The sequence below is a fragment of the Festucalex cinctus genome, chromosome 1, assembly GCF_051991245.1.
Source record: "Festucalex cinctus isolate MCC-2025b chromosome 1, RoL_Fcin_1.0, whole genome shotgun sequence".
Taxonomy (NCBI): Eukaryota; Metazoa; Chordata; class Actinopteri; order Syngnathiformes; family Syngnathidae; genus Festucalex; species Festucalex cinctus.
This window is the reverse complement of record NC_135411.1, coordinates 24,970,659-24,998,278: the sequence shown is the minus strand read 5'-3', so window position 1 is coordinate 24,998,278 and position 27,620 is coordinate 24,970,659. Positions and strand designations below refer to the sequence as shown.

Below are 27,620 nucleotides of genomic sequence, written 5' to 3'. Positions count from 1 at the left end.
AGTTCAGGAGGCACTTGACAACCAACCAGTTCCAAATGAATGTCCTCCAGGGAAACTGTTCGTGCCACCTGCCGCCAAGACTCCTGTGCTCCTCTGGGGGCATACCTCAAGAATCGCTTGCCACCCTGGGATCCACCGGACACTCTCCCTGATCCAACAGCGCTTCTGGTGGCCAACCATGGCTGCCGATGTTCGGGCTTTTGTTGCGTCATGCTCAGTTTGCGCCCGCAATAAACCTTCTCATCAAGCCCCGGCAGGCCTATTACGCCCCTTGCCCATCCCCTCTCGGCCATGGTCGCATATCGCGGTGGATTTCGTCACGGGACTTCCCCCATCCGAGGGCAATGACACAATCCTTACCATCGTCGACAGATTCTCCAAGTCAGTTCATTATGTCCCCCTCCCAAAACTCCCCACCGCCTTGGAGACTGCTAACCTATTGGTCCAACATGTATTCAGGCTCCACGGAATCCCCACAGACATCGTGTCGGACAGGGGTCCACAATTCACCTCTCAAGTCTGGAAGGCTTTCTGTCGGGCACTAGGGATCTCTCCCAGTCTCTCCTCCGGCTACCACCCCCAAACCAACGGTCAGACGGAGCGTGCAAATCAAGACCTGGAAACAGCTCTGCGCTGCGTAGCCTCACGCCTTCCTGCCTCCTGGTCCGCGCACCTCCCATGGGTGGAATACGCGCATAACACACTGATCAGCACTGCCACAGGCATGTCCCCATTTAAGGTGACCTCGGGCTACCAACCCCCTCTGTTTCCCAGCCAGGAGTCCGAGGTTGCCGTCCCGTCCATCCATGCCCACTTCCGCCGTGCCAGACGAGTCTGGAGGGAGGCTCGAGCAGCGCTGTCCAGGACAGCGGAGCGCAACCGACGCCTGGCTGACCGGAGGAGAACCCCAGCCCCCGACTACCAAGTGGGACAGCGTGTCTGGCTTTCCGCACGTGACCTGCCCCTTCAAGTGGACTCCCGCAAAATGGCTCCACGCTTCATTGGCCCTTTTCCCATTGACAAGATCATCAACCCGAATGCTGTCCGACTCCGGCTCCCGTCATCCCTCAGGATCCACCCCGTTTTCCACGTGTCTCTTCTGAAACCGGTCGTGGATAGCCCCCTCCAGCCACCCGCCCCACCGCCACCTCCTCCCCGGATCGTTGATGGACACCCTGCATACACCGTGAATCGCATCCTTGATGTCCGCAGGCGGGGCAGGGGGTTCCAGTATCTCGTCGACTGGGAGGGGTACGGCCCGGAGGACCGCTCCTGGATCTCACGTGCCCTCATTTTGGACCCGCAACTGCTGCGTGAGTTCTATGCCCGTAACCCTGATAAGCCTGGTCGAACGCCGGGTGGCGTTCGTTAGGGGGGGGGTACTGTGATGGTTCTGTTGTCTCTCTAGCAGTTCCAGAGTGTGGCAGGAGGCGGCGCCAACCTCGCAGGCAGAGGCCTGCTCCCACACCTGAGGCTCATCAGCCTGATGAGCCAACAACCTATTTAACCAGCCCCTCCTTTGGTTCTGTGCCGGAACATTCCCTTGCTATACCTGCTACGTTTGCTTGTCTCCTCCTGCCACACCCGTGTTGTGTTCTAGTCCCTGGTCTCCGGCTTGTAGTGGTTTTTGTTTCTCGTTCTACCGGTCTATTAAGACGGCTCTTTATGTTGCTACTTTGGTCCCTAGTGTTTTATGTTGCTACTTTGCGCTTTAGTGTTTCTTCATCCCTGAACAAGGTGATTTTTGGTTGCTACTTTGTTTTCTAGAACTTTTTCCCTGAGCAAGGTGATTTTCTGTTGATACTTTTGTGAACAATAAACTGTGGACTTTGTCTCTCACTCTGCATCCTGGGTCCTGGCCTTGCTTTGCCTCACGGCACATAACAACCTATATGTAGCCGATCTTTTGAAATAAGATTTACTGTACAATGAATAGAACCAATGATCATAGACTAGCCTTAGCCTACAGAAGCATATGCCTCTGTGTTATAAAGTGGGGGAGCGGAGAAAAAAAAAAAAAAAAAAATCGAATCGTGACCCCAAAATCGAAATTTAAATCGAATCGTGGAGTTGGCGAATCGTGACACCCCTAGTAAATATGTTATAACATCATTATAATATCAAAAACATTACTTTTCATCCGCTTCAGCCGAACACAGCATTGTGAATTATATAGACAATGATACTTTGCGCTGCTAAGCCAATATGAGCACGGCAATAACCTGACATCTTTCTTTGTCACTGCTGTTATTATATATAACAAAAACACAATATTGTCCTTTTTCCCAATATGAGCTTTTTTTTAACAGTATGAGGAGATTTTATAGAGTATCGTTAGCTATTTTTTACATCGCCAACCTCCCCACAATATCGCAATAATTATTGTATCATGAGGGTCATATCGCGATATTTTTCGTATCGTGATGTTTGGATAGCGTTAAATCCCTAGTGTCAAGATGATTTGTCATCAGTACTGGAACAGATTCAAAACAATAATAATAAAAATTCCTGTGTGCCAGTTTTGAAATGGTGCGGTTTTACGATGAGTCTAGTCAACTATTTGTGATCTGTGTGGTTAGAGTGCTAAAACAGACAAAACACAAGAACAACTTTCTGACAAGACATCAAAAAGGTTGCAAGAAAAGTTTTGTGTATTCTGAAGACATTGTTGTCTCCCAGCAGGGGGTTCAAAGCCGGGTTGTCTTATCTCATCTTCATCATCATCATCACAAGAGGAAAAAAAGTTGAGATGCAAAGCCAAATTTTCCGCCGTTCACGCCAAACGTGAGACGTTATAAATCTTAGATGAGCGTTGGCGGCTCCAAATTAGCGGGGCCAAGCTCCCCGCGGTCCAGCTCTGCGGGGAGAACGAAGGAAGGAAAAGTTCCAGGAGAAACCCAACGCACTCGTTAAAAATGCATCCGGTGGTGTCGCGGGAGGGCGAGGAGGAAGATGATGGACAAAAACATCTTCATCCCAAAATGAGGAGGCGGGAGTTTGTCTTCCTGTCAACAACTTATTTACAATCCGGGGAATAAATATCTTATTTAGTCAGTGAAGCGTGATAACAAGATTCGCTTTTGAGTGACACCAACTGCATAAATTGAAAAAACGTATTACAAACAGATGACAATATGAGGCGGCCATAAATTTTCATACAGCTTTTGTATTGGGATGAATTTCATTGTATTATTATTAATTATTATTATTATTATTATTATCATCATCATCATGTCTTAGTATTAGTAATAGGAAAAATAGAAGTAATAATAGTAATACAAAAATACAGTATGTACTACTTTTAATATGATTAAAACTCATTTAAACCTATAACACTAGTACCCGTATTTGTGGTCCCTAGTATTGCATTATATAATAATAATAATAATAATAATAAAAATTTCATTGAATACTTTTCAGAAGGTTCAGACAAGAATAAAACAGATAAAAACAACTCAATAATAATGCAACAACTATTTTTACTACTCATCATACTTCCAGGAAATAAACAACTAAGATACTGTTTTCTATTATTATTATTATTATTATTACTATTATTATTTTTATTAATAGTAGTAGCAGTAGTATAGTATAATAATGACGTTCAATATCATCTTTCTTCAGACCATACAGATACTCAACTCTTGAGTAGTCACCAAATCGATACCAAATACTGATACCACTAGTACATAAAATCCACCCCCCCCAACCCCAAAAATGACAAATCATTTTAAAGAAAGACCTATATATTTCAATATAGTATTTTTCCTTAAAACTGCACGATATTCCTATTTCTATTCCTTTCATTTCTGATTTCTAGTTCCTGATCGTAAAATAACCAAAAGAGGGCGGCCAGTACAGATATTGGCCACCGTCACGAGAACCGATTCCGTAAAATAAGGCCGGTATCATCTGATACCGATACCTGGAATCGATACTTGCCCATCCCTAAAAAATAGCATTTCAGAAGCAGAATGCCTTTTCATTTATTTATTTATTTATTTGCATGTTCTCCCCGTGCCTGCGTGGGTTTTCTCCGGGCACTCCAGTCTCCTCCCACATTCCAAAGACATGCACGGCAGGTTCATTGGGCGCTCTGAATGTGTGATTGTGAGTGTGGATAGTAGGAGGAAGGGGAGGAAGAGTTGTAATAGTACTAGAAGTGTTGGTAGTGCAAGTATAGGGTATTAGCATTAATAATAACGTACAATTTATTTTATTTTTAAGTATTAGTAATATTATTAGTAGTAGCTTTAGTAGTGTAAGTAGAGAAGTATTAGTAGTATGGTGGTGGTGGTAGTCGTAGTACTATTACTAGTAGGATTAGTAGTATTTGGCTATAGAAGCATTGGCAAGCGTTGTAATAGTATAGTAGTTAATTATTAGTCCTAGAAGGATTAATATTAGCAGTGGTATTAGTAAATGTAGTACCAGGAGACGGAGTGTTACTAGAATGTGTAGTAGGAGAAATAGTATTAGTAGTTGTGGTAGTCATATAAGTAGTATTAGTAGGAGTACAATTAGTAGTTGTAATAGCTAGTAGTAGTAGTAGTAATAGCTGTAGTATTAGTACTGGTAGTGATAGATGTAGTGTTGTCATTATTGTGATTGTAGGAGTAGTTGACGTAGTAATAGTTTAGTTGTTGTGATTAGTAGTTGTGTTGCATAATTGGTTCCTGTTCTTAATCATATGTTGAGTACATATTTCCAATTTTGTGTCTTTCTATTGAAATGATTGTAAATATTTTGATTTGTTGCTATAGAGCGAAAGACGAGACACGTGAAGATAGAGTTCATTAGGAAAATCAAAAGAGAAGAAAAACTATCAAGTCAAAAAGGAAGGATGCACCCATGAAAGTCAAAGGAGAAGTTTATCAGCAGAGGAAATGTGAAGTTTCAGCCAAAAGCAGACAAAGAGAAGATTATTGCTTCTGAGTGAATAATGCACATGAGGAGTGAATATGAAATATTCTTCTCAAGTTTCACTTGAGCGCTCCAAGCTAATGACAAAAGTAGGAAATGAAAGTGTGTAAATGTATCTTTTATCATCATCTTATGACTTTCAACAATTACAGCTGAACACACACAGAGGATATTAAAGCTTCGTCCGTTCGTAACTTTCCAAAACTCATACAACCCTACCTTGAAATGTGTAACCTAACACTTCAAAGCCCCGTGAAGGTTTTGGTAGTAAGCATGTTGTTACCTTGTTGGTGTCCCGTGACGGCCATGAGCACTTTTCCCGCCTTGAGCTCCACACTGAGTCCGAGTCCTGAGACTCCTCGAGCGTGAAGCAGCATCCCGCAATTCTTCAGACTCTTGAACTTGAACGACACCTCCTGCTCCTCATCCTCCTTCTCCTGACTCCACGAGTACGCCACCGCGTCGCTCTCTCCGTCCAGCGACATCACGTCGGAGGCTGACGAGCGCAAGGCAGGAAGAAGGCCGTCAATTACGAGTGGAAGTTCTGTCATCATCAAAGAGCACTGACAGCAGTTTGCTCTTATGAAAAACAAGACGCTCTACAACTAAAACTAGGCTTGATACCCTAATTTGAAACCCTAACCCTGACTTGAAACCCTAATCCTTTCTTGAAACCCTACTTTTAAACTCCAGTCATTATTGAAACCCTAATTACAACCCATAAACATGTCTTGAAACCATAGCTCTGTCTAGAAACCCTAATTAAAACCCTAAACCTGCCTTGAAACCTTACTTTGAAAATCTAACCATGGTCTAAAACTTGAATTTCTAACCTGTCTAACCTTTGCTTGAAACACTCGGGATTGAAACGCTCATTTGAAACCCAAATACTCATTTGAAATCCTAATACTGTCTTGAAACCTGTGATTAGCCATGACTTGAAACCTTGATCCTGTTCCAACCCTGCTTTGAAACCTTAGCCCTGTTTTGAAAGCCTAATTTTGAAACCCAAATCCTGTTTTGAAGCCTTACTTTAACCCTCCTGTTGTCCTCAAAAATTCTAAAAATTCTACCACGTTTGACCCTTTGGATCAAATTGACCCCAAGAATATTAGGAAGGTTAATTTAAAATGCTAACTCTTGTTTGAAACGCTAACCTGGCCTGAAACCCTAAATTGTTTGCCTTATGGCTTTCCCTTCAATAAAATATGTCGTTGGTGCTGTATCTTGGTAAGAGAGCGAGGTGAGAATGAAAAGCCCGACTGTGCGTCTGCCACTGCAAAACAGCCAGGAAAATAAAACAAACACTCAAATGAGAGGAGGATGAGGTGCGATGTGATGTTTTTATCTTCCCACATGAAAGCCTGATGGTCCTCTGGCGTCTCTCCTAACGAGCGGAGGCGGACGACTCACTGTAAGGACAGCCGTAGACCTCCAGCCGCAGTCCAATGCGCCCGCCGGGGTTCCAGCCCACGGGAAGCAGACGCAGAAAGCGAGCGATGGCCGACTGCTGCAACTTGTGCTGAACCACGCTGTCTGCGTTGATGTTGCCTGAAAAAGACTGAGGATGATAAAAGACTTTGTTTACACTTTTGTCCACATTTTGTTTCACTTTTTCACTTCATGTGGGTGTCCTAAAACGTTTGTCCAAGCTCCACAGTTCCTTCAATTTGGTGTTCCGATACTTTTGCCCGCATATTCTCCAGTGTACAATTTACTGTTCCACAAAATAACCAATCTCGCTACCCGCAGCATAATACCTCGGCTGCCTTCTTTTTTATCATCATCATCTGGTGCATCTGTCTTGCTGCATTTTTAATCAGGCAGCACGCCGGACGTTTTAATTTAGACTACGGCTGCGCTGCGGTCCGCTCGGGCATGTTAGCGGACAGCTAAATGGTGCATATGTATTCGGCCTGCCAGATCCATTCGGGGTCCTTCGCCTACAGATGACGTTACGCTACAGGATTGGCTGAGACGTTTTACGCTACAGGATTGGCTGAGATGTCGACGATTGTGATTGGTGAGGCAACTTTCCAGTCGTTGGAGGGAAAACATTGACGCTTTTTACGAAGAAATTTATTATTATTTATCTAATGGGACTTATCACAGCCGCACTACTGGATCAAACTGTTCGGCGACCCAAAAGGCAAGGATTCGTAACGCGTCAAAATCATTCATCAATCATCATCAATCAATTACATCTCACCGTGGCTATTCTAATGTATAGGTCGCTTGCACATCGTAATGCATCATGGGAGTTTTTCCTTCGGGCGCCATATTGGGTGTCCGCCGGTTCACAAGGTACACTCGCGAGTTACACGGTAGAGCTTATCAACCTGATGTAATTTTCGCAGTATTTTCACGATTTACCGGAAGATCAAAAACAACGATACAGGCAGAAGGTGTCTCTGTGTGGCGGGATTGATCCTAATTACGTCCTGACCAAGGGTGATTTTTTTTTGACGGAGAAAGCTTGCTGGCCAAATGTGACATCTCTGGACATCTTTCCCTACCTCGTGTTGACAACATGCTCCATAACACGCCAACAAATCCCTGGAGGCTTACAATTATTTTGTAAGCGGGTGGATACAGAGTGTAAACTTTAACATCGCATCAGAAGAAACGGTTGCTGTTGCACGTAAGTAAACCACATGGTGTTGGTAATTCTGCACACAAAAATGTTGATTTGTTCTCAGGCTTCCTGTTATCATTGTGTTTACATGCACAGCTGGGTTTACCTGATGTGTTTTTTCTAACAATTTTATAACAGGCAAATATGGCAGAGCGTATAAGAATAAAAAGTAACTGCACAGCCTCCCCGTGGCTTAATTAAATTTAATGCTACCCTTTCACTAGTTACATGTTACTTAATCAACTTATTCTAAATGGTTAAGGTTAACCACTCTCAGAGGACGTATTTTTAGTTTCAGTTTCCAGTACAATAAAACGTGTTCATGGTAACTACTGAGCATACTGACAGCTTTTCTTATGATCTCACGGTTAAGGAGGCTGTCACAACACCCAATTTCTGTCTGGTGCCAGATGGCAACAATTCCCATCACTTGTCACGACAACTCCAATAGTATTACCAGGTATGTATGGCTTTACTTTTTGTAGTTTCTTATTTAATTCTATGTTTCATATTTTCATTACAATGTTTGTAATATTTTCAGATTCAGGCACAGATGAGTTTAACTGGACGGACTTCTGCGACTTTGTGGCGTGGACAAAGTGTGATTGAGCGAGTCCACCCAGATCGCTCGTTTTGGCCAGTTGGAAAAGCCAGAGTTTTTTTTTCCCAAAATCCCCTCCTTACCTGAACTGCTCGGGAGAGCATTTACTAGATCAGCAGTGGACTTCCAGTGTTCCTGCTCAGCCGCTGTCACCTACCACTTGCTCATGTACTTCAAAGATGCGGAATAAAGTAGTTTTTTGTGCTGCAGCAGATTGTAAAATCAAATGATATCACTTGAAGTGTGCCAATCTAGACTGCCAAAAGGACAGTGGTTTTGTGACAAGTGTGAAACAAGGATTATTGGGAAAACTGTAACACAGTACTGGTACTTGTCTTACATTAAACAAATTTAAAAGAGAGCAACTTTTTCCTCTGTACATAGTATAATGAAAGTCATTGCGTACCCCATCAACATTACATCATACCGTCATCTCAGGATGGTAGGCACCTGTGCTAAAATAAACTACGTTAATTAACAGTTCAATTTTTAACCCTGAAATTACTACATCTAATCATTATTCACTTCATTTTTTGTGCTTTTAGAAATAATAGAGATTTATGCCATTACTTTAAGAGGGACCATATTGCACATTGAGTCAAATCCTGTCATTTGTATTATGTATAGCTTTGTAAACAAACCCAACAATAGAATTTGTATAAACGCTGCCTTTATTAGCGCCAAACAAACAGTCGCATGTTGTCCTCCTCCAATGCTTTGATGCTCGCCTTCGTTTCCATCATGTCATTGGCGATCAAGTCGGTGTGGCATGAGATCCCTAAAGAAAAAAATAAAGAAAAAATCACAAAAAAATACGGTACCAGTAATAGGTTTAATATAGTAAAGTAGTATAGTTTTTTTGTCAGTGTAAAAGAAATGTACACATTTTGTTGCATTTTTTAATGTATGAAAATTGCTACAGGCAAATACTTATTTCTATAAACACTTCCAAATGTCTCTAAAATATAAGGTGCGTGTACACACACAAACAAACACATACATTCACTCATGCATACAATATATCATGTAATGAATGCTGAGTGGCATACCAGAGTCAATGATGTCAGCAGTACTTGAGGGTACAGGTTACTGGAGCCATCTGGCTGCATAACTGCAACAATCTGCCACTTCGAGTCGTCTTTTCTTTGCTTGTCTCTCCTGTGCACGTTCATATCTTGGCACCGACTGGGCTGAGACATAGATGTTGTAACTTGGGACCCAACTTTAATGTTGGAGCCCAGTCGGGATGATTGGACAGAAAAACGGGCGCAGGGCGACCTGTTAAAATAAACAAATATATAAACAAATAAAATATGGAAAGACTGGTTATTTTACCGCAGTAGGGTGGCCGTGAATAAGTTCTTTAGCATGATGTGTAGGCTACCGGGGGTCTGTTTTCTTGCATCAGCCCCTTCTGTCTCTTTTTTTTCCAAGTTTACATTTTGCCACCAAAAAACATGTTATCGGCATTAAAAGCCCAAGACTAATCAATCCAATTTCAGCAGTAAACACTTTGCACTGGCACTACTTGGGTGAAAATGTTCGATGTTAGCTTTCGGCTAACGTCCGCTAGCCAGCTTGTACAACCGAACTTGCTTGCTCATGAATCCAAAACATAAGCAACTTGCCCATATATGGGCGGTCGAAACGTTATTAATCCTCATGCATTAAATAAAGGTAAACAAGCTTACCGCTCACAAAGTGATCGCTGCACACACGAGCCCAAAATAACGACTTCCCTCCGGAGTCCGCACTCCTCTGTCTCCAGGCCCTGGTTCCTAATTATTTTCGGAATTCGGAAAAAAGACCGACCATTTTCCCCCTTGGCTTTGTTCGAACAGCCAACGATGCAGCAACAATGTACCATTTAAACGCAGAAAACAAACGTGATAGATACGTGTTAGACCGAATCGCTACGTAAATGGAGGCCACCCAGCATGGCGACTACGAGAAATCCGAGGCGGAAGTGACGACATGTGCAAGCGACCTATTGATCTCTCGTCTTCCCTTGTCTAGGATTAAAGGTTTGCCGTGAAACCCTTTCAGACTTGTTTGTTGTTGTTGTTTTGTGGAAGAAAAAAAATACTGAACATATAAAGAAAAGTTGTGCATTCATTCATTCATTCATGTGTCATTCATTGATTTGTTAATGCATTTGACATCTTTAAAGAAAAAGTAAAATGTGCTACTGTAGTTGATGAAGTTAACTTATGAGTTTCGACTTTACGGTAGTAGGCCATTACCTTTGATTAATATTTATATCAATAGTCCATGAGACACACATGCACACACATGAAGGTTACAAATAAATTCGTAGTTACCTAATAACCTGAGGCTGAGTACAGAACATATTGGTGAGGAAATGTCACATCTCAGGCAATAATTCCATCATTTTATTATCACCATCATGGTAATTATTTTCTGCAATACGCACGACCCTCCGCAACTCATAGTGCAGTGTCACCTCTGAGGTGACATTGGCAAGAAAATATTAAAGATGTCATTTAAATAACAAAATGTATGGGCTGAGATTGCAAAACGTAAATAAACGTAAGTATAAAAGCATGATACTTTAAGATTGACTAAATAATGAAATAGATTGAAAAAATACATTAGATAAAATAAATATAAAAAATGGAGGTAAAATAGCACATAAATGCAAAAAAGTAAAACTGCGATGGGACGAAATATTGTCAGTTGACGTGCTAATGTGTTCCTATAATCATTACGACTGTTTTTGTGATGTATTGTGATACGTGAACCGCAAAATTCGGACACCAAACCAACGTGAACACATTTGACACTGCTCGCTTGCTGTACTGACGTCATCAGCAAGCGCCGACCAGACGCGAAGGCCCCCGAATGGATCTGGCAGGCCGAACACATATGGTACCGACACCGGGTGGCTCAGAAACGGCAACAAGTTTTCCACGTCAGCAGCAGCAGCAGCAGCAGCAGAAGCTCATACTCCGCTCTGCATGCAATATTAACGAGCAGTCAAAACACTCGTGATAAATGCGATTATCTCGGCAAGATGGACTGATCGAATTGCTGCTGGTTTTATAGCTCAAGGATGACTACGATTTATTACCTCAGGTACATTTTTGCCTCTACATTTTGATCTGGCTAGCCTTGTTGCCTCAGATGGCTAACGTCACGAGCTATATTTTTAATATTTTTTAAGAGCTGGATCTTGGTGGTCTGCACTCCACTGAGTGACATCAAACAAGAAGTTAGGTTTGAGAAGTTGGGTTCCAGAATTTTGCCGGACGTCCGCACTCTATTAAGTGACTTTCTACTTTTATATGCAAGCGTGTTTTATATGCAACTAGACCATTTTCCAATAAACTTTGTGAAGAAGGCAAAGCATTTTGGTGTAAGAAGTTGGGGATCCAAGATTGTTTTTAAACATTTGTCATCTGCAAAATTAGGTTTTGTTTTTAAAACTAATAAATCAATTTTAGATAATCTCGATGATGAAATATGCATTTTGCTATGAGAAGTTGGATATAAAGCATTTAAAAAAAAAAAAAATTGATAACAATTTGGCCTTGGCGGAGGTCGACGTTGCCACAAAAAAAAAAAATAACAATATTAAATTGATTTCAAAGAAACCTCGTGGAGAAGGAGAATTAATTTTGGTGTGAGAAGTAGGGTATCAAACTTTTTATTTTTTACATTTGTAAGCCAATTGGTTTTGGCTATTGAAATTATTTTTAAAAAATTATTAACTGACTTCCAATAAACACAAAGAAGACATAATTTTGATGTAAGACATTGGACTGCAATATATATATATTTCTTCTGCCCTGGCAGAGGTCACACTCGTTTGACATACATGTGTATACCGTTTGTGTGAAATAATTTTGGTGTGAGAAGTTGGGCTCCAGAATTCGTACACATACCCCGATGCTGTCCTCCAACCGGTGCTGCTTCCAGTTGTGACCGGTATCGCTGAACATGAGCAGGTAGGATGTCAGCCAATCAGAGCTACCGTAGCGTCCCTGCGTGGACACCGCCGTGATGGTTGTCCGTTCCCCGAGGTCCACCTCCAACCACTGAGACGAGTCGGATGCCAGTGGAGACCAACCTCCTGCTCCTGAAGACAAAACAAAAAGCATTTCACACCGCCTGTGTGTAAGGTACTGATGGAAAGGAGAGGGGTAGACGTCAACTCATGAGTTTGGAGGTGTAACAGAGGAGGAATGTGTGTAAGGCACCAAGACTTGATTGGGGGCTTGAAGTCAACCCATAAATTTGGAGTGGACCGAAGTTGGCACTTGGCATGCCACCTATGTAAGGTACTGATTGTGGGATGGATGTTTTAAGTAGATGTGTATATTTTCTGGCTAACAATGTAGCATCGGAGTAATATTTGTCTCAGTGTGTAAGGTACCAATGACGGTTGGGGGGGCGGTTACAGTTGATCCATTAATTACGCTGGTTTTACCATAGTATCAGAGGCGGAACACATTTGTGTGTAAGGTACTGATGGGGATGCTCGGGTAAGAACCGACACCCATTAAGAGTAGAATGCTACTTGTGTGTAAGGTACCCTAAAAAAAATGGGTGGTTTGAAGTCAATCCATGAATTTGGAGGTGTACCAGAGGTGGCACACTGCCCGTGTGTAAGGTACCAAATGTGGGATGGGAGTTCTGTGAATTTTCTGGCTTTTGATGTAACATCAAAAGCAGAATGAAGTGGAAGGTATGACGTCAACTAGCAAATTTGCCAGCTTCAGAAAACTTCCACCTGTGTGCAAGGTACCAAGATGGGGGTTGAAGTTGACATGTAAGGAGTCTGATGCAGTATCAGAGGCTGAATTCCACATATGGGTACAAGTGAATTTGGAAGTGTGACAAAGGAGGAACGCCATCTGTGTGCAAGGCATCAAAACAAAAAGGGGCGTGAAGAAATTCTATCAATTTGGAGATGTGGCATGACACCTGTGTGTAAGGTACCGATTGATTAAAGTCCAAAAATGTTCTGGCTTCTGATTTAGCAACTCAGGCAAAACATTGGTTGTATATAAAATACCAATAAGGAATGGAGGGATTGAAGACTACACATGAATTTGCCAGCATTCAAATTCGCCGCCTGCGTGTAAGGGGCTTCGACCAGAGAGTAAAATTTACAGTAACATCTGACTCTCACTGACTACACCCCTTTGTGGTGAAAACAACTGACCCTAACCCTTTTGAAAATGAAAATACACCATTACGCCTCCGATAGGCCAACTTGCCGCGTGAAAGGGGCCCAAAAAGTCACCTTCATGCTTCTTCACAGCTTTCAATTCAGACGGCTGCTGGCGGTGCTTTCAATGCAGCACGTCACATTTCCATTCGTCTTCATAACGTCGACAGACGGCGCAACTCTGCCAAATCCCCAACGAGGGTCCCGCGTGAACGGTGCCACGACGCACCTTTTAATTCTCATTCATCACCTGCGCTTGACAATCTCGTTTGATCACTCGTCCGACCAGACGTTGACGTTTGGATTTCAAAGCGACGGCATCACGGACGGCTCGCGAGATTCTCTTTAAAGCACGTGACCTTTTGTTTTTCTATCGCCAGACTAATTTTTCCACTCACAAACGTCCTCACGGAGAAAAGAAAAGTGATTGTTCTCAGCAGAAGTCGACCACCACTAAATGACCTCCCCCAAGTACAAAATTTGGATTGGCAGCAGCATTATACAAAAAACTAGGAAAGGCGGGATTTTGGTGTGAGAAGTTGGACATTCAGGATTATTTCTGTTAGAATTTGTTGGCGGAGATCTGCTCTCTACTGAGTGACTTTCAAGTCAAGTGTGTAGTGCGGCAGTATGTACAGAGAGCAACAACTATGCACTAAACTGTTTTTGTTGTTGTTGTTGTTGTTGTTGGTGTGAGAAATTGGGTATTTAGAAATTTTAATAATTTGGGGCTTTGAGTTACATTCTTGTTTTCTAGGTTTTTTCCAGTTTTATTACATAAACAACTACTGAACCAATTTCCGAGAAAATGAATTTTGTTGGGATCCCTGAGTTACATTCTATTTTTTGCATGCCCCTACAGAATTACACATATATAAAAACAGCTACTGCACCAATTACTGAAAAATGGAATTAGGTTCTCAGAAGTTGGGTTGCACAATTCAAAAAACAAAACATTTACAAATCTTGGGGCTACAGGTCAGGTTTGCGATCAACTGAGCTTCTAGCTAGAAAATAACTACTAAGGTTGCTGAGAAAAACGGGATGTAATTTTGGAGTGAGAAGTTGGGCTCAGGGAAGTTTGTTTACCTTTGCTAACAGCTTGGCTTTAGCAGAGGTCTGTTACATTCTAGTTTTATGTGTATGTTCTGGCAGGGGCGGAAAAGCAACCACTAAAGTGATTTTTGAAAAAGGAATCTTGGTGTCAGAAATTGGGATCAATGATTCTTTTTTTAAACAAAACAATTTGCAAATATTATGTTTGGCACAGGTCTGGGCTCTACTGAGCGCTGTGCTTTTAGATAACTACTAATGTTCTGGAGGGAAGAAGAAGAAGAAGAAGCTATGGTGTGAGAAGTTGGGATCCATGATTATTTATACAATAGATTTTTGAACATTTTGAGTTTAGCATCAGCACAGGTTTGTGCTCTTCTGCTGAGGTTGTGGAGAGGAAGAAGAAATGTTGGTGTGAAAAGTTGGGATTGTGAACAGTTGAGCCTTGATGGAGGTCTACAAAATAGTGATAGATTAGCACAAACTACTACAGTTGTGGAGAAGATGTCATCTTGGTGTGAGAAGTTGGGAGCCATTTTTTTCTCCATTGCTAACAGATGAGCCTTGGTGGAGGCCTCCACATTACTTTGTGATACATTAGCACAAACTACTACATTTGTGGAGAAAAAGTAATCTTGGTGTGAGAAGTTGGATCCCGATTTTTTCCCCCAAATTTTGAACTCAAATGTCACTTCTTTCCTCTTGTTAACAGAGCTCTTGTTGGTTAATTGAGCTGATTCTGAGCGGACGGAAGAATTATTACGATGCGCAGAGTGACATTGTGTCAGATGCTAAAGGCTCTCTCTATTAATTAAGCCCGGAAAATGTAAACGTTGACATGTGAACTTTGAAGGGGCTAAAAGGTCAAACGCTAATAAGCTGCGGACGACAAGCGGACGCTTTGACCTTTTCCGCAAAACGCAAAGAATAAAGGAAAACGGGGGAAGGAAATGGACGTATACCCTGTGGGACACCTTGGAAAACTTGAATGCTGCCTTTTCATTGCAATCAGGTGGAGGCAGGTGCAGTAATATTAACCCTTTATATTAACCATTTTAGCATTTAGCTCGAACTAAGACTTATTGTTATTAGAGAATGCTTTCAGTAAACGTATTATTTGTACTTTATTCGTATGTTGTATGTTGCTTTTTTTTTGTATCCCCGAGTGTACTATTAAAACAGTATCTCTATTAATAAGCTGATTTATTAATGATATTTTACAGATTTCTTTCATTATATCAAAATATGACTAATTCGTTACCATTATCTTTAATCAGGAATCTAATTTATTTATTAAATTAATTATCACAGATTAATTACTTTTGTGAGTTATCATTTACATTTTTTCTTTAACTGTTTTTATACTGTGTATTTTTTTTATTGAACTGTATTTGTTATGCTGTATTTATTTAAAATATATTTCTTAATTTAGCTAATTCAGCATTTTAATTTCATTTAAAGTGTTTGACTTTGCCATTTAAAGCCCTTTTACACAAGTGTAATATACATACCGCTAGTTCAGTTATATTTAAATATAACTTATTTTTTAATTACTAATACTTTTTAATTATCATAGTTTTTAGTTTAATGTAAGATGTCAGATTATAATTTACTGTCAATGTTTTGATTTAGATTTTATTTACTGTAATTGTGTTTATTGTAATTCACTGCAATTCTACTTATTTTAATTTGATTTAATATAATTGTAATTATCTTTAATTTACTGTGAAAGTAGTTTTTAATCTTAATTTAAAGCAATTTCATGTATGAATTCAGTTGAATGTAAATGTGTTTTTTACTTCATATAATGTAATTTTGCTACCCAAATCGAATTTATATGTATTTATTTTTGATTGAATTTCATGTAATTGTGTATATTCTAAATAATTCAATGTTATTGCTTTTATTGTGATGAATTGTATTCATCAATCATTTATTTTAATGTGATTTATTTAGTACAATTCAATGTCACATCATTTGATTAATTTGAATTTCCTTTCTTTCGTTTAAATGACTTTTTCTATTCCCTATATGAGCCAACATGCTTGTCAGGCTTCTTTGAATTCCAAACAAATCCAAAGTGGACAAACCCTCGTGGAACAGATGGCGGCGGACCTTTTGGCCGTCTGCTGTTTGTCAAGCGTGAATTCCGAGTGTATTAGGCTGTCACTTCGCTCCCGCCGTCAGCTGACACCTGACACCTCTCAATTTGTCTGTCTCGGACTACGAAGCCCTCGTAACAAGGAACAAGGACGCCGGCGCCAATACGATGATGACGACGGAGACAACCAATAAAGACAACCGCCAAACTCAGCGTGCACCTCGCGTGGACGTCCGGCTAACAAGATGCTTAATAATGCAAAGACATTCCAGCTGCCTACCTTTTGGTGACCAGTAGAGTGAACAGAAAACCTGAGTGGCTGTCAGATCTCATTTAGACTCCTAGTCTGACTTAGTCACTAACTTCAACCTGGTTTATACTTCTGCGTTTGCTCTTGCGTCAATTGTACGCGGTAGTTAGATGGCGTAGATAGTTCGATAGCGTACTCAGATTTCTAAGTTTTTTTTCTCCCTCCCGAGATAGTTTCCATGAAGGTAACTGTAGTCACTGACTTAGTCACTGCAACTTTAGCCACTGTGACAGTGACTTCACAGTGAATCAACTGTGACTAAGTCACTGTGACTTAGTCAACTGCGACTTAGCCACTGCAACTTAGTGACTTAAGCCTGGTTCACACATAAAAAGAATCGGGCTGTTTTTGTCCCGAAATTGCCTCTTTCCGACCAAGGACCTCAAACGCCCAACAATCTTTTGTCTTATAAGATTATCTTTATATGTGAGATGTGTTAAGAGTGGATTTTTCCCGATAATTGGGTCCAAGACCAGTCGGGGTCGACAAGCAAAAAAATGAACATGTTCAATATTTACGACAAAAATCTTAACATGGCCTGTGCCACCAACTGTGACGTCAAACGGAATGTAGCCAATCAAGAGGCGCCCTAACTGAAAAAGACGGAAGTGCGCGTATACAAAAACAACAAGCATCTCTGTCAAGTCTGCTTTCATGCCGTCGCCATGACTTTTTTCCACGGTCTTCTTTTTTGGTTGTTTTGGGATTTTTTTTTAGTGAGAAGTAATCCACAAACCACCATCATTATTTCCAGTTTGTCGCATTTGTTATCTTCCACGGTGTGTCTCGCCATTTCCAAGTTGTTTCAGTTGTTTTTTTGTTTTTTTTCCCCCTTCCGGTTTTGATTAGATCACGCACAATCACGCGAGAGGTCTCTCATGGTGGACTGGCATCTTGACCAATGTTGAGATGATAATCTTTATGTTTATGAGGGAGCTGTGATGAGATTATCTGCGCACCTCACAAACAATACGACCAAAGCTGTTAAATGCCCGATTTTTTTAATCTTTATGTGTGGCATCTGACAAAGATAAAAAATCTTTTAAGATTTGAAAAGTCCTTAAAAGTCCTTAAGCTTTAGTCACTGCAACTAAGTCATTGACTTAATCACTGACTAGTCAACTTCAAACGACAAGGCAAGATAACGCTGTACGAGGCGAGACGAGAATCGAGGTCGAGGATCAGTCAAGGCGATGCTTGGGCAACCCAAGACACGCTTAGGGCCGCCCCCTCATTTGAATAACATTTCATCCTGACAGAGTGCCTGCAGCATGAAATAAATAAATGTGAGAGCAGAGCATTTTTATGTATTGATTGATATTTAATTCTATTTATATATTTATTGTTGTATTTATTCCATAATTTAAGCAGTAATTCAATAGTTAGTTAGTTAGTTACAGTAGTTGGTTTGTCTGGTACTGTATGCAATTAGTTACTATTGCTAGTTCTTTAGGAACAGATTTTGTTTGTTAGTTACTGTCATTATATTGTTAGTTCTTGTATTTTTTTTTATTTTTTAACTTAGTTGCATAGTTACTTTATTTAGCTTCCTATTGCATTTCTTTCAGTAGTTGTTATTGTATTTACTGTATCTAGTTCATTACTGTAATGAGTTACTGTAGTTAAGTTCTATAGTTACTGCAGTTTTTAGTTAGGTTATTTAACTGGTTACTTCGTGAAATACATAGTTGGTTCATTGTAATTAGTTTGTTACCTAGTTACACAGTTACAATCGCTATCGTCTTACTGCAGTTAGCTAAGTAGCTAACTGGAGTTGGTTGCATAGTTTGTTACTTTATTTTGCTTGGCGCTTGTAGTAAGTTAATGCATAGTTACCAACTGCAGTTATATCTGTCATAGTCATACTTTTAGTTAATTATTGTATTCAGTTCAGTCATATAGTCAGTAGCACAGAGTGAGTCCTTTGCTACTTGATTCGCCGTCTCTCAACCGCTGCCACATACTGTAGCAGCTTGTAATTAAACTTTAATTATACTTTTAAATCCAAGTTCTTTGGGAAAAAAAAAAAGTGATTACAGCAGCACAATTATTTTCTTGAAGTCGGTGTAATTGCGTCGGCACGGCGTGGGAGCCTCAGGAAGCGCTCAGACATAAAGGGCGCTATTAACATTTGGCACGCGGCACTGGAGCCGCATTGCTACGTTAGCGATGCGCTAACCGTTAACAGTGGCGAGCAATTACGGCAAGATAATTCAAAAAGAGAGTCGGCGGAAAGGAAAAAGATCTTTTATTCCAGTTGGAAAAGAGATTCTTGTTCAAGATGAGGAAACGCTGCCAAACAAAGACTATGCCTCGTTAAGAATTCTAACTTTACACAGAGGATAAAAATAACACAATAGGCCTAACAGTTTTGATTGGCACTCAGAGATATTCATCCGACTTAACGCTTAATTACTGACCTTCTTTGCACTGCTGTACAACTGCAGGGAGATCGTTAGTTGGTTAGCTACTTTGTTTCTTACTGTTCAGTAGTTAGTGACTATATAGGCACAGTGTTACCAGATTTACTTACTGTAATTAAATAGTTCCTCTCTTACTTAATTCATAACTGTAGGTAATTAGTTTTTTTATTTTATTAACATTTTTCCTTTATTTAAACAGATAAGAAACTCTTTGAGATTAATAATTTCTTTACCAATTACAAGTTAGATAATTACTGTAGTTAGTCAATTTGTTATGCAGTTAGTCAATCCGTCAGTTAAAACTACTAGTTGTCTTGTTGATGTTGATTCATTAGTTAGTTATTAGTTACTCTGTCATGTGCTGGGGTTGGATCCCAAAAGCGCAGACACAAAATAAGATAGAAGAACTCTTTATTCACACAACTTGCCTAAACGAAAAACAACGAGAATGCATCGAGAATCACAAGACGTCAAGCCCCCTTGGGCTGCCGAGATACACAGAGGAACAGTGGTAATAATCCGACAAACACACACACACTTCTCAGACAGCTACTACAGACAGTGAATCGATCTGATTGGTTGTGACCAAGTAAAGGATTAAAGATTGACATCACAAAGCTCCTGACAACACATAGCTGTCACATAACTTAAAACCAGTTGAAACTAGATGTCGTTACATCAATTCCAAACAGACACTTGACCTGACGGTCATGAATCCAAACTTAACAGGTCATGAACTCAAACTTAACCCTGGCGTGACCTCATACACTGATAAAAATGACTTTTTGCCCTTGTTTATATTACCTTGGTTTCATAATTATGTTTTCTCATTCACATTATTATTCACATTTAATTAAAAACATTAGGTATACTTCAATGTGCTACTTGTTTTTTCAGTGTTCAGTGTTGATTTTTCCACTCAGAAATTCAAAATAAATTTTACAAGGAGAGTTTTGAAATATATATTTTTTAAAGTTACCGGTACTCAAGCATTAGGTGGTATAGTGGCTGTCTCCCAACCTGAAGGTTGTGTTTCTTTCCTCAAGCCTTGAGTTTCTTTACTTTTTTTTTTTTTAATAAACTGATAAAATGTACTCTAAACTCTCCTTGTAAATTCTTTTTTTCAAGTAAATATTAGTCAATTTTTTTACAGTGCAAAATAAGTACACATTCTTCTCATTCATTTCATAAACCGTCGTCAATAAAATGGTAAATGTGTGGTGTGCTTTACAACTTGTTTCCCTAGGGAGACAACATTTTGGTCCTAAAGATGCATGTTCAAAGGGGATTTATTCAAAAATCTTCAGTTTTTGCAGGTTTATGATTTATACTGATTTCGTATTTCTTCCCCCTTTTATACTGCATATTTATTTTCAAGGCAAAATATTTACTTTTATGTTTAATTTGAATTAAAAAGGAAGAATTAAATGTTCAAATTAAGGAGACGAAATACAATTGATTTTCTGTTGCGTTACGTTCTACTTTTGAAGAATCATCAAAAAGAGGCATGAGTGAGCGGGTACTCATATGGTATGATAAAAGGGTTCGGGGTACAAAAGACAAAAACAGCCGGGAACCAAAACCCTACGCTCTCCCGAGTCAGCTCCTGTTTGTTTGTTTGTTGTTGTTGTTGTTGTTGTTGTTGTTGGATGTGATTAAAAGTGAGGCTGACAAACGAGAGCATTTGTGCTCGGCTGGGAGTGAAATATTGCTGAAAGGAAACAAAGCTCATTTTGCATCCTGGCAATGGGAGTGAGAATCTTTGTTGATAAAATGCACATTTAAGAGCAACGCAATCACCAGGGCGTCACTCACACAATCCATGTTCATTTACGCCGAGGCTGGGATCCTCCTCACCGCACACACAGGAACACTTCATCTATTGATTCCTGCACTCGCTGAACAAACACACTTTGTGTGTGTGTGTCCCCGCAGTAGGGTGCTCAACACTGAGATCACACGAGATTTCAGGTTCCACAAGAAAAACTGTGAAGAAGGTGGGATGGAAACTATACAGTAGATTTAAGTCGTTAGTGTAGTTCATAATGTAGCTTGTAACTGTAGTAAGTTCATTACTTAGTTAATGAATTATATAGTTCTTTATTGCAGTTAACTTGTTACTGAAATTTGTTTGTTGCTGTAGTGAATTAGTTGCAGAGTTGTAGTTCTGTTGTTGCTGTAGTTTTACTACTTAGGTAATTACATTGTTACTATAGTTGGGGCTGCAATTAATGATTCTTTTAATAATTGATTCATCTGTGGATTAGTTTGGGGATTAATGAATGAATTGAAAAAAAGCATATATATATATATATATATATATATATATATATATATATATATATATAATTACCTTTCATCCCTTTATTCAAAAACATGACATTATTACAAATAGACATAGTGCACAAAATACACAAATATAAATTGGTTAAGATTCGGTTGCTGGTTTGGGCTGTAACAGACAGAGAAAGAAAGTCAAAAATGTTGATTATTGGTTTGCAAAGTTAAAGCAAATGTCGTTTGCAAATGTTTCATTTTGAAAATACACAGGTACTGTAATTTGTTTGTTTTCATGGACAACTACAGAAATCAGAGCGAGTTGAGGGTTGAGAGATGGAAAGTCCAAGTAGACTATTTTAAGTTAAAGCATAAAAGATAAAATTGATTGTCAAACTTCTGATTCTGACTGGAAAATAATGATCCCTTAATCTGATCGTCGATTAGTTGTTCATTAATAATTGCACATCTTGTTGTTTAGTGCAGTGTTTCTAAACCTTTTTAGAGCCATGGCACATTTTTTTCATTGACAAAATCTCGAGGCACACCACCCATAGGGAAAAAAACAAAACAAAACAAACCCTAACTAAACTAAAACGGCTAGAGCGTTTCATTTTTTTCCACACTTATATCTATTGTATATCATTGAGCAACAAGTTCACATAACTTAAAATCAAAAGTACAAATATTCTTACAGGTGCATTATGCACGTTATAATCAAAATATTACTAATTCTATGCAGTGCTTAATTCTATCATGGCCAACATTGCTATAACTACAACTCCATTTCCTCCTCAAAATCATCAATTTCCACTTAATCGCTCTGAAAAACATTTGTACACTTTCAATTAAGAGAGTATGGTGATATATCTTCAGTTTATAATTCTACACATTAAAAGACATGTTTAATGATTGATTTACGTCAGAAAACTGTTTTATTTTATTTTTTATTTTTTTTTATTTTACTCTCTTCCTAGTGTCAATCTTAGTTTACTCTAAAATGGAGTCTATTTGGTCCCTATCTAAATAGAGTAAAATTTACACTACACAATTTACTGTGTAGGCACAGTAGGCGAGTGTGTCGCAACCGACGGAGCTGCCGGACCGCAGCTTTTTTTTTTATTTATTTTTTTATTTTTTATGGTATTTATTTATTTTTTTTCCTTTATTAAACCAAAGAACAAGTACAAATCAGAATAATGATTTGAACAAAATGGAACATATATCAATATACTTAAGTACAACACAAAACAAAGACAACACTACTAAACAAAAAACAAAACAATAATGCCAGGGGTTTCATGTACAGTCAAACAATCTATATTTTTTACAAATAGTGATAGTTTTCATAGCCTTCCTGTTATGAGAGCCATTTATAAGTCTAATATAGGTGAGCATGTCAATGTGAAAGTGTGTGAAGTTGGGTTTTTGATTTCCATACTTGCATTTATGAATAAAGAATTTCGCCATAAGTATTAACAGATTAATAATAAAAAATATATCTTCATTAACATACTTCCTAAAGAAACAAAACACTATATTTTCCCATTTCAACAAAAAGTCTCTATATAGATGCCTAATAACAAAATTACTAAACTCTTTCCAAAAAGTCCGAGTGTGTCCACAGATCCAGAAGAGGTGTTGAACTGTCTCTGGGTGGGTGCCGGACCGCAGCTGTGCGGAGCCGGTGTGGATTGACAAAAAAATTGACCCGTCCGGAGCACGCAGTCAAGACGCACCGCACCGCAACCGCACCGCAACCGCATCCGGTGAAAACCCGGGGTTACTGGTCAGTATCTTTTCTTTATCGCTGTTATGGTGTTTGTGGAGTCGCGATGTTAATGGTTCTTGGTGGAATAGAATTGTCAACAAATCGCTCCTAATGGCGGCCATTTTTGTCATGTTTTGGTTCCATGTGGTTGGGTTCTTATTTACTTTTGGTGTTATTGTAGTATTTTGTCCTGAGCTCTCCCCTTGTCTCGTCATGGTTAACCTCGTCCACCTGCGTGTGTCTTCCCTTCCCAGTATGTGTAGCCAATCAGTGCCATCAGCCTACTATTGTGTTTCCCAGGTGTGTCTCGTTAGTGTTGGTGTATTTAGTCAGTGGTGTTTGTTCAGTCCGTGTGGGATTATTGTCAGTGTCTGTGTCAAAGTCAAGTTTAGTGTTGGAAGAATTGCGTTGTTGGTCTCCAGGCAAGTTACCACTCGTCTTCATCACGTCCAGTCGTCCACGTCACCAAGTCTTCCTCGCCTCGCTTCGTCCAGTCATCCACATCACCCTCTAGTTTTCCTAGTCTCGGTCCAGCAGTTCCCCCTAGTCTTCTTCACGTCATCGTTGTCACGGTCTAGTCGCTCCCATTCTGTCAAGTGCTCCACGTTCTGCCAAGTTGCTCAAGTTCCGTCCCTCTCTCGTTCAGTCTAGTCATGTCGACCAGTCCTCTTGCATCTTGTCCCAGTCATGTCGACCTGCTTCTCCTTGTCCGGTCAGGTTTTGGCTACCAGTCCTTTCACTTCCCATCCTGTCTTTTACTCGCACTGTCAATAAAGTTCCTCACTTTTCTCTCCCTGCCATGTGTCCGCCATTGGGTCCAACTATCACATCCACCACGTTCACTCCCCACCATCCGTGACAATTTTTTGGCAAATGTTTCTCTTATTTTGATTAATGTCACTCTTGCCAAAGGCGAGGGATGTGGACTTATTGCTAAAATGCTAATGAAAGAAGACAAGTCCGTCACGCCGTGACTCGCTTCCCACAGTACCTCCAAAATAAAAGTCACTACACATTTCAGCTGTCAAGACACTTTTATTGTGACGAGGTCCGACAACAACAGTGCTAACTGCGGTACAATGGTGGAGAAACACTGGCTTAGTGTAATCAGTTTGTTACTTAGCTAAATTCACTGGTGTCGTAGTGTGTTACGATGTTAGCTGTATTCTATAATTAGTTATTATTAAGGCCATTACATCGTCTGTTACTGTAGTTCGTTACTGTAGTTAGTTCATTGCATAGTTCATTGCTATAGTTACCTTGTTACTGTAGTTTGTTAGTTACTGTAGTTTGGTACAGTTGTTTGATTATGACTGTAGTTAGTTATTTCATTATTATTATTATTATTATTATTATTATTATTATTATTATTATTATTATTATCATATTCATGCAATATTGCATGACTTGTTTATACACTTGTGTAACAGCAAAGACTGTTAACAGTAGAATGTAAAACCGGCCTTTTCGTGTTTTAGTGTTCTTATATTTTACTGTTCACAGTAGTTTATTAATTTTTACATATGTATGAGATTGCAGAGAGTTAAAAGGCCAGCAGATGACTCTGTAACACTATGTGACAAACTACACAGAATTACAACCTGCCTGCACTTTCCACTGGGCTACATGTGCACTATTTGGCTCTCGCAGTCTAATGGACCGTGCCGCATCTGGAGCACATTAACGGCCTGCTGAGGGGAAACTTTTCACAGGTAAAGAGACAGAGATATTTTTACAAGAGAGCTTTTATCGGCTGCGGGAGGCCACAAACGTCAAATCAATGAGACCGCGAACGTCGCTCTGCCAGCACATTCGCTCCATCAGGCAACGGCAGGCTTGATTTCGCCCCCCACCCCCCACTCCCCCCTTTTTTTGTGCTTGTTTAGCTAGCCTCACTTTGACAAAAATCAATGCCCCCCTCCGGATCCAGCAGTTCCCCCTAATTTCCTTTATCACTCCGACAACAACTCCACCACTTTTGTGTGCCAAGACACACTGGAAAGTTTGCGTTGCGCATCCCCGGGCGGCCTTATATTGATGCCAATTGTCATGGAGTCTTTACTTTGAATGTAACTTGGGGAAATTTAGATGATTATGCTTAAAGAACACTTATTAAGCAAGTGTTTCACAATTTAAAACCATTCCCTGGTGTCTTAAAAACATGATGGTGGCTTTCTTTGCTAAAAAAAAAAAAAAAAAAATACCAAAAGCATCAAAAATTAATTTACATTTGTTTGATGATCTTAATCATGAAAGTGGGGAAACTGTGCAGAGTAAGAATTTGACAATATGTTAATACTTTTTCACAGCACTGTGTCCAGAGTGTTCCCAAGGCTGTATTAACTCTTTGACCGCCAAAAACGTTTAATAACGATCAGTAAAATCACGACGTATGCCGCCATAAACGTTAAATGACGTCAACTAAGTTTTTCATTTGATTTTTTTTCTCAGTGCAACGTCTAAGGGCAGTGCTGCCTGGTCAATGGGTTGTGGAATCAAAAACACCCACTAACTATGGCCAGCAGCATTGTATCTCCTTCCGTGGATGATCAAAGCCTTTGACATATCAAAGTTTTTTGATAACGTGTGGCAGTAAAAGAGTTAAGGGCCTTGTCAGTGTACCCTGGGGTACACCAAAAATCAACAATTCCATAGGCTGTCCTGTGAGCTGTCAGATGCTTACCAATACACAACATATTCTATAATATATGAACTACATTACAATTCAGAACCTTTCCCAATGGATAAAGGCTTCTAGTAAACTATGGAGTTCACTTATAAGTCACTGATTCTTGGTGTATTTGATCCAAAAAGCTCAACTTAAGTGGCATCAGATGCTTTCCAACATATCTATTTTCTATTGAGACATGATAGGTGGAACAATGATAAATGAAAGACAATGCTTCAGGGCCTGAGTGGAGATCAATGGGATAATTGTGTTTCCATACCGCAGCAGAAAGACAATGTGTCGCTATAACCTTGTCAAGGTGGTAATTTCTACTCACCATCTCGTCTGTTCAGCTTGGCGAAGACGGGAGCGTGACTAGCAGACAGCTGGGAGGAGCTTCGGAAGGCCGACGGCGGCAGGTTGGACACCAGAGCGCTGTCGCATGCGTCTGTGGGATGAAAAACAGTCAAAGTCTGCATTCAGACATTTGTTCAGTCACAGGTTTCACCAGAGGCTTCAGTTGTTAACGATCATATTTGGTTATCTTTAGGCATTTGGGACAATATTCATGCCGAACTGTCACCATATTTTTGTTCAATTATTCTTTTTGTGCTTACCGTGTTTTCTTTACCTTTTGACTTCCTGCACTTTTGTCTCATTTCTTTGTGGACATTTTGTTCTATTTTGCACGTGTTTTGGTGTTCCAATACTTCGGTACAACATCAATTTTCACTTCCTTTCACGGCCCCAATACTTTTGTCCACATTTCCTTCACTTATACTTTCTTTGTAGAACTTCCATTTTCCTTTAGCTGTCCTAATACTTTGTCCACGGAGATCCAGATTTTTCCATGTTTTGTTCTTTTTTTCCCTTTTTTTTTTTTGTTGGTGTCCCTATGCTTACATTGTGTCCAAATTCCTTATTTATATTTCCTGTAGGTGCCCCAATACATTTGTGAACACTCTCAAATCTCTACTTTTCAAATTGCTGTTGGTGTCCCAAAACATTTGTCCAACTGCAATTTTCACTTAATTTAGGTGCCCAAATGTTTGTCAACATTTTTTTTATTTTTTTTATTTTATTTTTTTACACTTTTCATGTTGTGTTGGTGTCTCAATTGTTACGCTCAAACCCCACCATTTTCACTTTCTGTCCCAATACTTTTATCTATGTTTGACATCATTTTTATCCAGACTGATACCGAGATTCAACTCTTGAGTAGTGACAGATACGATAGATACCAAATACCCATACCAAGAAAAACAACCTATATATTTCATATTTTTCCATTAAAAAAAGGCAATTAATGCCAATTTTCTATTCCTCTAATTTTTAATTTCTTGCTCCTGATGATAAAACGGCCACAAGAGAGCAGTAAATACTGGTATCATCACCGATACCGAAGCCTGGTATCGGTTCATGCCCATCCCTACTTTTATCATTTTTTTTGTTTCCTGGAGGGGTCTCAATACTTCAAACCATATTTTCTTTAAAGTGATTAAATCACGTTATTTTAAAGGGACGGAAACATGAAAAATAATTTTTTGGGAGGTTTTCGCCATGTTAAAATGCTAATACGTCACCAAAGACATGACGGAAGTAGTGTTGTCCTCCATTTGCACCTCTCTGAGAAATTTGAGGTCATCCTGCTCTCCAAGCACCAG

At 39.7% G+C, this 27,620-nt stretch overlaps 1 protein-coding gene and 1 long non-coding RNA gene across 4 annotated transcripts in view; one reads left to right on the top strand and one right to left on the bottom strand.

Annotated features, from left to right (window-relative positions):
- Window positions 1-27,620, bottom strand: part of LOC144021123 (contactin-associated protein-like 4) — a 96,289-nt gene that overhangs the window by 49,085 nt on the left and 19,584 nt on the right. Inside the window, exons 3-6 of one of the 3 annotated variants that reach the window (XM_077525167.1) lie at window positions 26,294-26,404; window positions 12,065-12,258; window positions 6,337-6,484; window positions 5,207-5,419 (exon numbers count right to left, since the gene is read on the bottom strand). In XM_077525167.1, coding sequence (XP_077381293.1) covers window positions 5,207-5,419; window positions 6,337-6,484; window positions 12,065-12,258; window positions 26,294-26,404 — 666 coding nt within the window. Of the gene's footprint in view, window positions 1-5,206; window positions 5,420-6,336; window positions 6,485-6,683; window positions 6,760-12,064; window positions 12,259-13,428; window positions 13,578-26,293; window positions 26,405-27,620 lie in introns of those variants that run through there. The other 2 variants (XM_077525168.1, XM_077525174.1) reach the window with 2 other exon arrangements.
- LOC144021151 (uncharacterized) lies at window positions 7,151-8,616 on the top strand. Its single transcript, XR_013284061.1, has 3 exons — window positions 7,151-7,564; window positions 7,932-8,018; window positions 8,100-8,616. It is a non-coding gene; the product is annotated as an uncharacterized LOC144021151 (long non-coding RNA).